Source organism: Trachymyrmex cornetzi, unplaced genomic scaffold (genome assembly GCF_001594075.2).
Source record: "Trachymyrmex cornetzi isolate Tcor2-1 unplaced genomic scaffold, Tcor1.1 scaffold156, whole genome shotgun sequence".
NCBI lineage: Eukaryota > Metazoa > Arthropoda > Insecta > Hymenoptera > Formicidae > Trachymyrmex > Trachymyrmex cornetzi.
Window position 1 is genome coordinate 1008486 of NW_017296157.1, and position 14266 is coordinate 1022751.

General features: G+C 40.8%; 1 protein-coding gene across 1 annotated transcript in view; it reads right to left on the reverse strand.

Moving 5' to 3' along the window:
• Window positions 1-14266, reverse strand: part of Kdm3 (Lysine demethylase 3) — a 323142-nt gene that overhangs the window by 122522 nt on the left and 186354 nt on the right. Inside the window, exon 8 of the mRNA XM_018503169.1 lies at window positions 1415-3698. Coding sequence (XP_018358671.1) covers window positions 1415-3698 — 2284 coding nt within the window. The remainder of the gene's footprint in view (window positions 1-1414; window positions 3699-14266) is intronic.

Sequence of the window (14266 nt, forward strand, 5' to 3'; positions counted from 1 at the left end):
GCGAATGATGACTCGATTACTCAGGCCGAGCCTCGTCTCTATCGCGATAATCCGGCGGAAGTCGGAGGAACGGCTCGCAGCTGGCGCCCGGAAACGCACGTAGATACACGTCATGCGCGCGCGCAACGCCTGGCTGTGGATACGCACGCTCGAGCTTGTCCCGTCCACCTCTTTTCTTTTTCCCTTTTTTTCCTTCTTTTTTTTTCAGGCGCATCCGCCTGTCTGCCCTCCCCGCATACGGCGAGAAACGAGAATGGCGAGTATATACGCTTGACGTAGTCACGCGAGAGCAGACAGACAAAGAAAGTCCGACGGCTAGAACCAGCGAGAAAGCGTCGAATGCAGCTGCCACAACGGTCGGGCATTCACTTCCCCGATGCCGGACGATAGTCTCGTTTCCTTCGAAGGATCTACTAGCCGGCTGAACGTTTTGTCGCGGGGACACGCGAACAAGTAAATTACGTACGGGCAAAAAACGTTTGTTTCTTGCAAATATTCGAGGAACTCGGAACAAAAAAAGGTAAACCGCTTCTCGAAGCGTGGCAATTCGTGTTAATCGTGATATTGGATCGAAATGTTATATTGGCACGTTTCAGATCATTTCTGTGTCGAGGTTATTGACGAGGCAACTGATCGAGCAAAAGAAAGATACGATAAACGTCACGGATTACGGTGGATAATTCATGTCGACAGGGAAAGCGAATCTAGGGTTTAGATTATTGGCATAACGTAGTCATGACATCGTCACGCTGCTGTTCAATGCATTATAATGCCCGTACTCAAAATCGCTCGTGCATGTGGCAGCGCTATTAATGGCGCGCGTAGTCGAGCGGAAAAGTAGCCGTGGTAAATAAACTTTTTATCGTCGTTACATATCGCGTTGCAACCGTCAATTCACTGAGGTGATTACAGAAGACGTAATGCAACGTCAAATCTATTAAAGCGCCGTTTATCGAGACGCGGATCTACTTTCAATCTATAGAAATTTGCGGATATGTATCGATGCCTGTTCTCAAGCATTTTTATAAATTTTTTTATAAATATACCTTTATATTTTTATTTCGAAGTAAAAACAGATTAAAATCAATTGAGAGAATATATTTCTATAAAATTGAATGTATCTATCATCTAATCGAAACTATTTATTGATATTAAAACTTATCGATTCCTTTTTTTATACATTTCTCTTCTAACTACTAATGTCCAGTTTTCCTTAATGATGTAATTAAATCTTTTTTTTATTCCTTATAATTTAAAGGAACACAATTTTATAGAAAAAGATCTGTGCCAATTCTTTGTAATTTCTTTTAATTTATACTTAATAAAAAGTATTGATTACGACAAGTTGCAACGTAGAAAGAAAGATTCGCAGAAACGTAGAATTGAAAATTGAAAGATAATAGAGACAACTCACCGCAGCATTCTTTCGTGGCGCTCTCTTTCAAGCAGCTCCTCCGGACTGGATGGTTGTGGGCCTAAGAGGGTGTGGGAGAGTGGCGGGTAGGCGGTCCTGGACTGCCTCCAGAGCATCTCGGCAGCATGGTGACTCGGAGGAGCTGGACTGTGGTAGCCGACCGGCGGCGCCGTGGCTGCGGCACTAGCGCCGGCGTTGGGCGCGCCCTGGGACGGATGCGCCATCAATAGGGACGTGTGTTGCACGCTCTGCACGTGCCAGATCCTGGCCGGGGCAGCGGCGGCAGCGGCGGGGACTAGCGGTGTCGAGGAGGATGTTGTCTCCTCGACGCTAAGCGCCGAGCTCCTGCTGCCGCTCCTCTCGTCGCCAGAACTGGCGCTCTTCAGCGAGCTTACCCCGCTGTCGGAGCCGCTGTCGCCGTAAGTAGCGACACCGGCGGCGCCGCTGCTGCCTCCCGACGACCGTATGCCACCGACCGCCGTAGGCACACCGACGAGTACGCCCGTTCCAGGTATACCGGCCCCGGCCTCCACTTCCATGAGGCCGGCCTCATCGCCACCCCTCGATGTGTGAGACTGCTGTTGCACCTCGAGGAGGCTCGACGGGGTCAGGCGAGCGGTGGAATGGTGATGATGTTGATGCGGGCTGCTCGCTAGCTGATAATGATGATGTTGCGACGGCGGCTGTTGTTGTTGCTGCTGCTGCTGCTGCTGCTGCTGCTGTTGCTGTTGCTGCTGGTGATGGTGATGGATCACCGGACTATTGGCGGAATAACGCTGCTGGTGGTGCTGTTGATGGTGATGATGGAACTGTTGTTGCTGATGAAGCGGCTGATGGTAAGATTGTATATGAGGATGATGATGGTGACCGGCGATCGGCGGTGGCGGCTTGTTCAGTCTCTCGGCAAGGATGATCGGGCTCTCGTTGTGCCGATTGCGCTCCTGCTCCCGCTGCTGTTCCAGGAGCAGGCTGCTCTGCCTGCCGGGGCCGCCGCCGCCGCTGCTACTAAACGGACTCAGCCTCTCCAGCACGGAGCCTGAGTCCTGACTGCTCGACTCCAGCAGCTCGACGACCGATTCGACGCTGGCCGCCCTAACGCCGCCGACGCTACCCACGCTATCCTCCGTGCCTAACTCGGTGGTAGTCAGCTCTGTGCGTCGTGATCGCTGCGAGCTCACCTCTTCCTCACTGGCGTTTTCGTCGCGATCGTCCTCTGCCGCCGCCGCCGCCGCCGCTACGTCCTCTCTGGCTTCTTCCGCAAAACCTTTTGTCTTTGATCGAGTCGACTTCAGCACAGACGGACTGCCCTCGCGGATGGCATTCGTCTTATCGCTGACCAGCGGCGAATCGACATGCAATCCATTCACGAGTAACTGCGGTGGCTGTTGCTGTTGCTGTCGTTGTTCCTTATTCTCGCCGACCTTATCTATGTCCCAATCGGTCACGCGAACGTCCTTTCTTGATTCTGATTTGTTATCCGGTTGTTGCTCCTCCTTGGAAGCCGGATCGCCTCCGGGATCGACTTTGTCCGGAGGTGGTGGCTCGGGTTCTCTATCCCTCTCCCTGGACTGACTCTCCTCGTCCTCTTCAAGTTTACCGACCTCTCGTTCGGCCCCGTCGTGTTTTTCCGCCCCCGCTTCCTCCTCAACGTCGTCCTCGTCGTCGTCTTCCTCCTCGTCCTCTCCCTCTGCTTCCACCACCGATCCTCTGGCCCGATCCGCTGCAGCTTCCTCGGTGTTTTTGCTCTTACTACTCTCCGATCTGAGCTTTCTGCCGACGGGGCTTGTTCTTAGCCGCTTAGTCAGTGGATCGCAGCGTTCCTGACTCTCTTCATCCTCTCCCTCGAGACGCTCTTCCTCCTCTTCCTCTTCCTCCTCCTCTTCTTCCGATCTGTTACCGAGGCGTTCGTCCTTGTCGGCTCTCGCTCCGGTACGATGATGATGCTCGACAGACTCTCCCTCTGCGTCTGTCTTGACTTCTTGGCCACCTCCTGGCCTCGGTCTTCTTCGTGCCGGTCTCTGATGCTGTGCCGGCGGCCCCTGGTCGGTGGTCGGACTCTTTACCGCGGCGCCACGTCTTCGTAGTTTCGAAGCACTTCCCGATGCACTGTTTGCTTCTTCTAACACCGGCCGCGCAACACGATTGCTTACCTTGCTAAACGGCGGACTTTTATTTTCGCGATCCTCTTGTTGCCGCGTGGATTCCGCCGAATCTTTTTCGTTTTTCTCGCGACTGGCACCTTCGCTCACGCGTCGGCGTCGATTGTTACGGGCATTGTTCTTCTCTGAAACAAGAAAGAGCGACGGTAAATATATGATGTATGAAATACATGCTGGAAAGTGAAATTGATACCGTAACTTGAAATCGAGTGCAGTTAATTTTAACGTTATAATACGTTTAAATTAACTGTATCTATTTTCTGTATCTATGTCATAGGACTATAATGTGCGGGAAAAGATAGCAAATCGTTAACTAGGTCTTAGAGTTAACAACTTTAGTATATGCTCCAATTTCCAATGATATTACGATATTATATAGTACTATACGCGGAATGTGTAACCATGTATTTTACTGTAAATTAGTACGTACTTTATAACACTGTATGTGATTTCATATAGCTGTACATAACTGACGAGAAATGTCTTTTAACTTAAAATTTTTAAAAGCTGATAACGTTAAAGTTTTCCCCACAATGCAACAAACTCCTATAAAAACTGACATCAATTCAGAACTTCTTCATTCATAATTCTCTTTTTGTTTATCTGCATTCCAGAATCTTTGGATGACATCCCGGTAAGTACACGTCTAATAATATCACGCGACGGAAACTGATTACATGTAAAGAACATCACAAGCTAGCAACCGAGTCGCACAGCCGTTAATTATTAAAATTATCGACGGTACGACGGTAGATTATCGCGCGCTCGATATGCTTGTATACGAAGGTTATCTCGATACCCTTGATCGGACTGCATAATTGTGGCGGGCAACCGATCGATCCCTACAGCTGTCCGGTACATCGACTGTTCATCGTCCGGAGAGATTATGGAGCTGATTTACCGAGGTAATCCCTTTGATGTGCACAGTCAGTGATTCGCATAACTCGGTAACCCTAGGACGCTATATAAAGCAATCTCCCTACCAACTCCCTTCTTCCACCCTCACTTGATATATTCGCATAGTTCAATATATTAATTCTCATATATTCTCCCAGAAGGGAATATTATTTATCTTTCAAATTTCACGGAATTGCAAGTTACAAAGAAACTTTTGACACTGAATGATAGGCAAGTCAGTTTTTGACGTATTATTACTATCATTCAAATGGAAAAATGAACTAACGTGTGAAATTGAAAAAAAGGGACAATGCTACGAACAACTTAAATATTCTTCAAAATTGACATACGATACAAAAAAATTCTTATTCATAATAATTAATGATACTTCACGGATTATTTTCCAAGTCAAGTAAGCACTACTTTGAATTCTGATACTAAAGTATAAATCACGATAACAACTGTAATACCATTATCCTCTGCTCAATTGGCCGCCATCCAAACGCTGATAGCATCGGTAATAATGGCTATAATAACTGGGTATTAGCTAAAGGATTGTTATTGGCTCAACATTAAATCTTCTTAATTTATTAGACTAAATCGCTGCTTGTGCAAACGTATGTCGTTCCTACAGTGTTCCTCGATACGATACTCGACAATATGGCAGTACGTTATCAATCGCAGTTATGAATCTTGTCTACTGACCTCGATTGAGAGCGTACTTTGTACATGGATCAACAACGACGAATCGTTTCAACCGAGGAATTGTGCAGTAGTAGGTACGTTGCACGTTCAACTGGGTTTCCGGTTTCCGTCGCGTTAGTGCGAGTTCAAGGGAGTTCAAGGGAGTTCAAGGGGGTCTTCGATTAACCCGGTAGGTACATGGCCGTAGCATGGGAGCAATTTACAACAATGCACGTCATACACGTATATCCCATCCCGAAGAGAAGCGAGCGGATAGAAATTGCATGCCCTTCTCTTCGCGCGTGTGCGTACGTGCACGTTTGCGTGAAGGAGAAACTGGACAGAGAGAAGGGAAAACGAACAGAGAGGGATGAACACAGATGAAGGGGAGGAGGCCACGCATAAGCATCCATACGCACAGGCATGTACACCCACTGCGCGAGCCTGAGCAGATAGAAGGACAAAGAGGGGTAGGGAAGGAAGACATGGCGCGGCGGAGGGATTTATTACTCGGGATTTACTGTTATTACCCGGAGGGGGAGGACCTCTCCACAACGGGCAATAGCGATGCCTCCGGCGTGGGGTGTGTTTATCCGATATGTGCAGTTCGTGCACGCACACACATACTTGTACGTGTGTACAATACGGAGATATATACGGATACGAGGCGCATCGTTGGGACGAGCCCGACATCCGTGCATCCCGTCTCCTAGCGATCTGCGGTTTGTCGTTCTACCGTTGCACGCATGCATTACGTTGCGCGCGTAATTGAACGGTGATCCTGTACTTTGTTTCGCACTGTCGTTACTCACACGCGTGACGTCGTTCATGCAGCCATCACTTTTGGACCGAGACGTGATTATCGGATGTCTATATCGATACATGACAAGAAAATGGCTTTTTATTGTTGCTAAGTATTACGTAGCTACCAATGAGACCAAAATACGGGTCTCATAATAAACTACAAAAGATAATAATAATAATAATTCATATGAATGACGTGAAAAAGAATGCATTGCACACAAAATTAAGAACAACTTTCTAAATACGTTTTCTCCATGATTAGATAACTGATATTTTTGTAAAAGCGTCTTTAGTTAGCAAGTTATTTATTAAAAATATTATTTTCTTGGAAAAACTTCCTTTTCTAAGGAAATCTTTTTGATGATTCTCACGGTGAATGGTGGAAAGTGGGATAACCTTGGTAATAAAATTTTAATGGAAAGTAAAAGGATCCCTTCAAAAAGTTTGTGAATATCTTAATGTTAATATTGAAAAAGGTCGAAGATTCCGTGGTTGGTACAAGATTTTTGACGAAGCGAAAAGTACTTAAAAAATATAGGTCGGAGGATTTTATTCAGTCCAGGGCATGAATTTTTATTTATACGGTACTTTCATCTCTCGGCCAAAAGTCCGCTTTTATCTTTTTTTCGTAATGCAAATATTTACGTAATGGATCCGCATTTCATGTTTATGTATGATAATGTTAGAGAGCGGCAAAAAATATCATGTTATCTTATAATTCTCAGAAGATGCGATAACCAGGTTATTAACATGCAATTATCACTTCGTAAAAACATTACGAGACTGTATGATATGAGATGAATGATATTGTTTGCGTGTTCGTATGACAAATTAGATATTTATATCTAACAAGAAAACACTTTAGTATTCGTATTAGTAAATGTGAAGTATAATATTAGTTATTGGATTGTTATCCCATAGCGCGTTGCATTATGTAAGACCTATACGTGCGGTTTATTTGCATGTAAATTCTTATCGTCGTGTGTACAGAGCATGACAAATTGCTTTTGTCCTCTGAAATAAGTATGATAAAATAAAACGAGTACGCTACCATACAAGTTCACTGATAGAAAACCAAAAGATTTATAACACTAACGTCATTAAGTGGTTCCACCAATGTAAGATTAACTTTAATCTGATGAGTTAAACTTTAAGAATTAGAAAAAGATAAAGAATTGAACAGAGATTAAAAATACAATGTGATGTAAAAGGCTAATAAGAGTCAAAAAACCGTAAAAATTCATTTAACATAAGTTTAATAAAATGAATATTAAAAAAACCGAAGAAAATAAGAATATTGAACACAGCAGAATATAATACAAAATAGAATAACATATTTCGGCCTTGTATTTAGACCCTCTTCAGATATACAGAAATACAGACGCGGAAGAATTAATATTCAAGATTAAGAAAACGACGGTTTCGTTAAGCTAGTTCTACATTAGTTGCAAGCTGATTGCAAGTTTGTTGCGACAGCCAATATAAAGCGTTTATTTCAAAGCTTCAGATTGGCTGTCGCAACAAACTTGCGATCGGCTTGCAACTAATGTTACATGTTTAGATGAGTGTCAAGTCAGAGACACGGAAAATTGCTCGTCAAGCGATTGGATGACCGATTGCGAAAAATTTCTCGTTATTCTAGTGAGAACAAAAAAAATCGTTATAAGTACATAAAATTAAAAGTTAAAACAAGCATAAAACGTCTCTCTGGTAAAAAAAAACTCACCTCGATTCCAACGATTGCAAAAATTCACGTTAATGTTGAAATAATAGTCAAAATAAAATGTTAAAAGAGATAAAAAATTAGTATCATAATTATAAGTGAATAACACAGTCAGATGTATAAAATAAAAAAACCGTCTAACACGCTCGACGGATTCGACTGTACTGTGAAAACTCTTGGTAATGCGCAGTCAAACATTGTTTATAATTGGAATATACGATTTATGAAGTCCTTCTGTGTCTGTCTGGAGGTTAAGACTGTTTCTTTATTTTTCAATATTAAGCATCTCTGAGACGAGGTGTTTATTGTAAACCGGTTCTTCATCCAAGATTTGAATGTTGTTCCAATCAAAATCATGACCCAATTGCAGTCGATGGTCTGTTATTATCGATTTAGAACTGGTGTTCCATCGTATATGATTTCGATGTTCTGAAATCCGTGTCTTCAATCTCCTTCTCGTTCGTCTCACTTAAGATGCATCACAGTCATTACATTTTATCTAATAAACAACATTAGACTTAGAGAAAGAGTCCAAAGGATCTTTATGCACTTTAATATATTTCTGTAATTTGTTTGAACTATAACTTAACTGAAACCTTGATATCGTTTCTATTAAGTTGTTTGAATTTTTCTGTTAGAATCGGCACAAAAGGTATGGTAAACCAAGATGGACCAATTGATCCCTCGTCATTATCTAAATTGTTAATTCGAGGCAACCTTTTACGGGTAATATCTCTTTGATTCTATTATTAATTGTATCAAAAATATACTTCAACGGATAATAATTTTCTATTAAAATGTTTATAATAAGAGTTTATAAACAGAGATTAAAGTTAATTTTACATTAGTAAAACCGAGCTAAGAAAGCTGTAAGACGAAATGATAAAAATAAAATAAAATAATTTTACATTCAATTAATTCCTTCCAAGATATTCTGACAGGTTATTTTATGATTCAATATGATAATCAATTTACATCTAAATACTCGTCATCATTAAGAAATCGCATCAATCCACATCCATTATTTTTTTGCAAGACAATCTCCAATCTCCATGATCGACAATTGTTTTCATGACCTTGCATCTCGCTTGACAGCGCGGAAAGCGAAGAGCTTTAAAAGCGCATGACCCTTCAAAAGGGGCTAGGTCGTGAAAAACAATTCCTACGCCAACGCTCTTTGTCACGAGGGGCAACGGTGCATCTCTAGTTTGAGATATCGTCGGCTTGTCCCGGAGTTGCAGAGGTGCGGGGAATTAGATATGCTTGGGCGGTCTCGCCAGGCATTTAAACCCTTTGTCAAAATCAACGCTCCATGCAGACAAGCGGGCAAGCAGGTAGCCCTTCAAACTCTCTCTCTCTCTCTCTCTCTCTCGCTCGCTCATTCTCTCCCTCTCTGTCTCCCTGTGGTTAACAAAACATCACCCCCTACCTCCGACTCTTACCGCCCATTCCCTCATACGTCTACTATCGACCGCGTCATGCTGAATCCGCATTCTGCACGCGCCATTAGTTTCAACGCGAGTATCAGTCACTGCCATCCGCTCACTCTATTACTTCTCCTGAAACTTTACATACAAAAGTTCGAGAGAGAAAAGTATACTATATGGAAATGAGAGAGTCAGATTAACGATTAATAATTTCAAGAAATTGTGTATATTGTATTATGTATATTGTACACACTTTTCATTCCGAATTAAATTTTATAAATATAAATGCCAACATCCTATTCATTTAACTTTGAATTTGCTTTAATGTTAGATAAAGTACAGGAAACCTAAAATATCGTGCACTATTCAACTTGGAAACATTTGTGGTACTAGAGACAGTTAATAAAAACAGCGTGTATTGTGGCGCTGCAGTACCTGTCAATTAGTATTTAAGTCGATAAGTTTAATTCACTCCATTATTCATTTGCTCTTTTATTCGTAATACGTTCTCACTAAAGTTGGTTCATTTTAATTTATTCACTAACGATTCGTCAAATTTTCTATACGGTACAGATTCCGGATGTTAAGCGCTTAACGTTTCGCGTCTCATTCAAGCAATAACGCGCACGAGTTTTATATGAATAATGGATTCAGAATTAGATAGTCGCATTAAGCACTAAATGCGCAGCATAAATATACGAGGTTTCATGTACAGTGAGAGCAAAAAGTATTTGTACAAGAAAATTTGTTATAAAAGTCTTATTTGTAGAAAATAAACATTAATTTTATACAATGAATAAATTCTGTTCTAACATAAACAAACGAGCTTCGCATGTATTCCTGATTTTAGAACGTATTCCTAAATTTCTCGTCTGTACGAATACTTTTTGAGCATTCAAACAATACAATTTTTTATTTTCGCTTATTTTTCAGATAATATATTTTGTATAAAATTAATACACATCATTTTGGTATATATAATTTTAAGAAACATACAGTCTATTTTATTCTTTATGAATAAATTGTTAATTATCCAACAAGAAATAATCGTTAATTAAACGTCGAATCAACGTATAAATTACATTAATTCGATGACTCATTTCTCGTTGGATAATATTTACTTTTTAAAAATAAAGTTTTTTTAAAAATTTTTTTTGTACGGATACTTTTTGCACTCACTGTATATGTTAATACACATAACAGGTCGCTGCGTAAATGTAAAAATTGCCGTTCACCCCGCGGATGGAATACATTACAAAATGTTACGACACTCGTTTTATAACATTGATTTTAAAACTTGGATGGAGATTTCCGTTTGTACGAGTATAAACGGAAGAACGTAAAGGTGTGGCAATAAAACATCGCATTGAAATTAATATGGCAACTGATTAAATGCATGTAATGCGGTGCTTTAAATGCAAGAGCGATTTATGCGATGTACGATGCAGCACTTTGATAATTAGGTTGATCAATTAAGCGTATTTGAGGGAAAATCAGATAAATGCTGCGGCATGTACTAACGCAAGGAATTATACACGGTAGTCTGTATCAAAGAGCAATATATTTTTTACAAAAGAATCACATAATACGAACGAGAACTCATTAAATTTAATTAAGTGATATAAATTTATGGTTTTATTCGCTGTTTAAAAATGAACTTTGTCGTGGTAGATACATTTACGTAATGTTTTATTAAAAATAAAATATCCGGATGGTAGACACGTATTTATGATAATATCCATTTAAAATCTGATAAATATTTCCTATATGATTATTTTATATTAGTTGTAACGTATGACAATAATCTGGTATTAGAATAAGAGATTAATAGTTATACGATTTATCTAATCGTACAACGAAAGACGATACGGGTGAATGAAAGAGTTGGCGAACGAATAAGAGTTCGCGTTCGTGCAAAGATCCGTGTGTCTCTTCGAAGAGACGCGTCTCGTCTTCCACAACGCTTATTTTAGGAACCGCTATTTCTGCCGATGCTCTCTCCACGGCGGCGCTATGGACGAAGATCTCGCTGCGCGTTTGTTGATAAACTTATTTCCAACATCGCGGAACGCGAAACGAAGCGAAGCAGAGTGGCAGAAGCGACGGCAGAAAAGAGAGAGGGAGAGTGAGAGAGATCGTGGTGACGAGGAAAAATGGCGACGGGGTTGAAGAGATCCGGGACCTGGGGTGAGCTTAAAGACATGGAAGGAGTCGGCAAGAATAAAAGTTTTGGCGTACCGCCAGGCCTTCCTCTCTCTCTCTTTCTCCTGATCGTCTTATTCTTCCGCTTCTGAGACGCCCAGATCCCAGGCCAAGACCCCGCGCAGTGTCAAGCCCACCTAATTTACTCCCAGTCACTGTCGATCTTGACGGAAGTTTGATAGAGCTGACGGGGCATCGCTCGGTTTAGACACGCTATGCTAAGCACGACATGTGACATCTCGGAACGTCGTAATAGCGAAATAAAGCTTCGGCACAACTGGCACAACTGGCACAACTACTGTACGTTACGGGATTAACGGACAACTTGTACTTTATTCTGTGATTACTTTCACTTGTAATTACTTGTTATTTTTAAGTAACAATGCTTTAACAACATTTAGCATTTATGGCATCATCTTTTATAAAAAGAAAATAATTTAAAATTAAAATCCACTGCGAGTTTATGAGTATGTAGGAAAAGATTAAAGAAATAAAGCAACATTAAAAATTCATTACAATGAATTCTCGAAATGTTATTTTTATAAAAGATTCAATGATATATTTACGATATCAAAATATCACAATAATGTGCAAGTTAAAAAGAATATATCGAATATTTATAAGTATTTGTAAAAAAAATTGCATAAAAATTATAAGTAATTTATCTATATATATGAGGACAACAAGACTCGACTTTTACAATAAATTTTCCTAAACTTAAAAATAAGTTTACGGCAATTTGGCTTTGAATTACTTTGCATTCTTATTAAAAACTCGCTTATATAAGAAGCACGATCGCAGCTGTTATAACGCGACCTTGGGACACTTTATGATCGCAAGAAAACCGAGCAGAGTCGCTTCTTTATCGTTCAACCTACATGACAGTATTCACATATCCATATTATCATTTATTAAAACACTGTGCGTCGTGGTGCGGTGGACGTGTCAACAGTTTCTATTAATAAGCAAGTAGGCATTTACAATTGATATTTTCCGTAAAGCACGTAATCATCATGACATCAAGTAGCCAACGTTGAAGGTTAATACATGCAGTATAGCGTAGTAAACAGCGTGCTACGATTAACAGAATTAATTTGCACTTGATCGACAATTTATCTCAAAGAGCAACAAGATATTTCCGTCCGCTCGAATTAAAGGGGCGCGTATTCTCTAAAACGTTACTGAACCGAATCAAACTGAAGCAAACAAATTCAGTTACTTTTCGACGTTGTTATCGCACTGACACATAGATAATCACTTTAGCAAACGATTCAGATAAGAAAATAATTTTCCTAATTTATACAAAAATTAGCGTATTATAACCGAGCAAACATTATTTTTATTAACTTCATCAATTTTGGCAATAACAAACAGCAGGATAGATAGAACGTAACGCATTTAACTTGGAATTTAATCATCGCGTCGCCGAACCGAGTTCGTTTATGTGCTTTGACAGATAACGCGCGTGACAGTAATAGAGCGATAAATCGAGATTGATTGCGACCGATTTAGAGAACGGAGGAAGTAATAGAAATGCACGTTCTCTGTGCGTCGATTGTGTAAGTGCTCTTGATGGCATCGATATATCGCGTCTCGTCTCGCATGATCGATCGTCCGCGTAGCTAAAAGATACTGTCGCCTGGAATCGACGAGTCGGAAAGATCGAGAGCGATTGAACGACCGATCTGCGCTTCCGCGTGATCTTCACTTTAAACGATTCCTTGCATTGAAATATAATTCCTATCATCTACGGATTTGTATGGCCAATCTGTGTTATAAAGTTTTCTTCGATATACTTTGAACGTAACAATTCCAACCTTCAACATTATCTATTTCGATAATTGAGCTTCTATTTGCGATCTTGTGACAAATTAAAATTCGCTTGAACATAATTCCAAAAATGAGATTATTTTTATTTGTTCGAGAGTCGATTCGTTAAAATTTTCAGTTTTACAAAAAGCTACTCCTCGGAAACTATATATAGGTCAATCTTTTTGATGTGGAAAAATTAAACCTACACGAATAAAAGATACGATTATTTTAGAAGGGAATAATAAAAAAACTCAAAGCTAATTAGATAAACATATGATTCAATATAGAAAAGATTCATTAATATACGTATATGTTTTCAAAAATATAAAAAGTCCATTTAATGTGCGCACGTTGAACTGTAAATGAGGAAAGAAATACTATCGACGCATTCATGAAACTTAATACTCGCCATGGAAGATTACGTCAGAATCTATACGTAAAGTGTTATAAATTCTGATCGCGTGAAGAGATCGTGGATCGCGTTATTCGTGCGTGCGTTACGTAAGTAACACAGTGTTCTGCAATGTAAATCGTAAGAGAATGAGAAATTTACACCGGTGAGATCGCTCACCGTATTGGGCCGTCACGATTAGAGAAGAGAGTGACATAATTCATGATTGCTGTTAACGTCAGGCGAGGTCAGGCGAGTTCTGCTCCCATGAGAGCGACGCTTTAATTAACGCTCTCAGAGTAGCTTTCTACTATCTTTCTCTCTCAATCTCTCGCTCTTTCTCTCTTCTCTCTTCTTTTTAAACCTGATCTCGGTAACAGCGACGAGTTGACACGTGGGTCAAACCTTCACATTTCCCGCAGACGGTCTGCGGAGGTTCTTGCTCCGAAGAAACAAAACGCAAAACTGGAACTGGTAGAGAGAAAGAGATAAAGAGGAAAAAATGACTGAGGATACGATCTATAAGGATCGACTGTAAATTCGTCACGTGTCGACCATACGGGCCGGGTCTTTCTACCCGCTCCGTTTTTATTATTTTTTTTCCCCGCTCCCCTTCACGAGTTTCCACGTATCAGACCTTAAAAGAAGGGGAAGAAACAAGAAAGAAAGAAACAGAAGAGAAAACGAAGAAGAGAAAGAGTCTGCGAAGGAGGGAAATGGAGGCCGTTAGAGTGAGGGGGGGGGGGGGGGCCC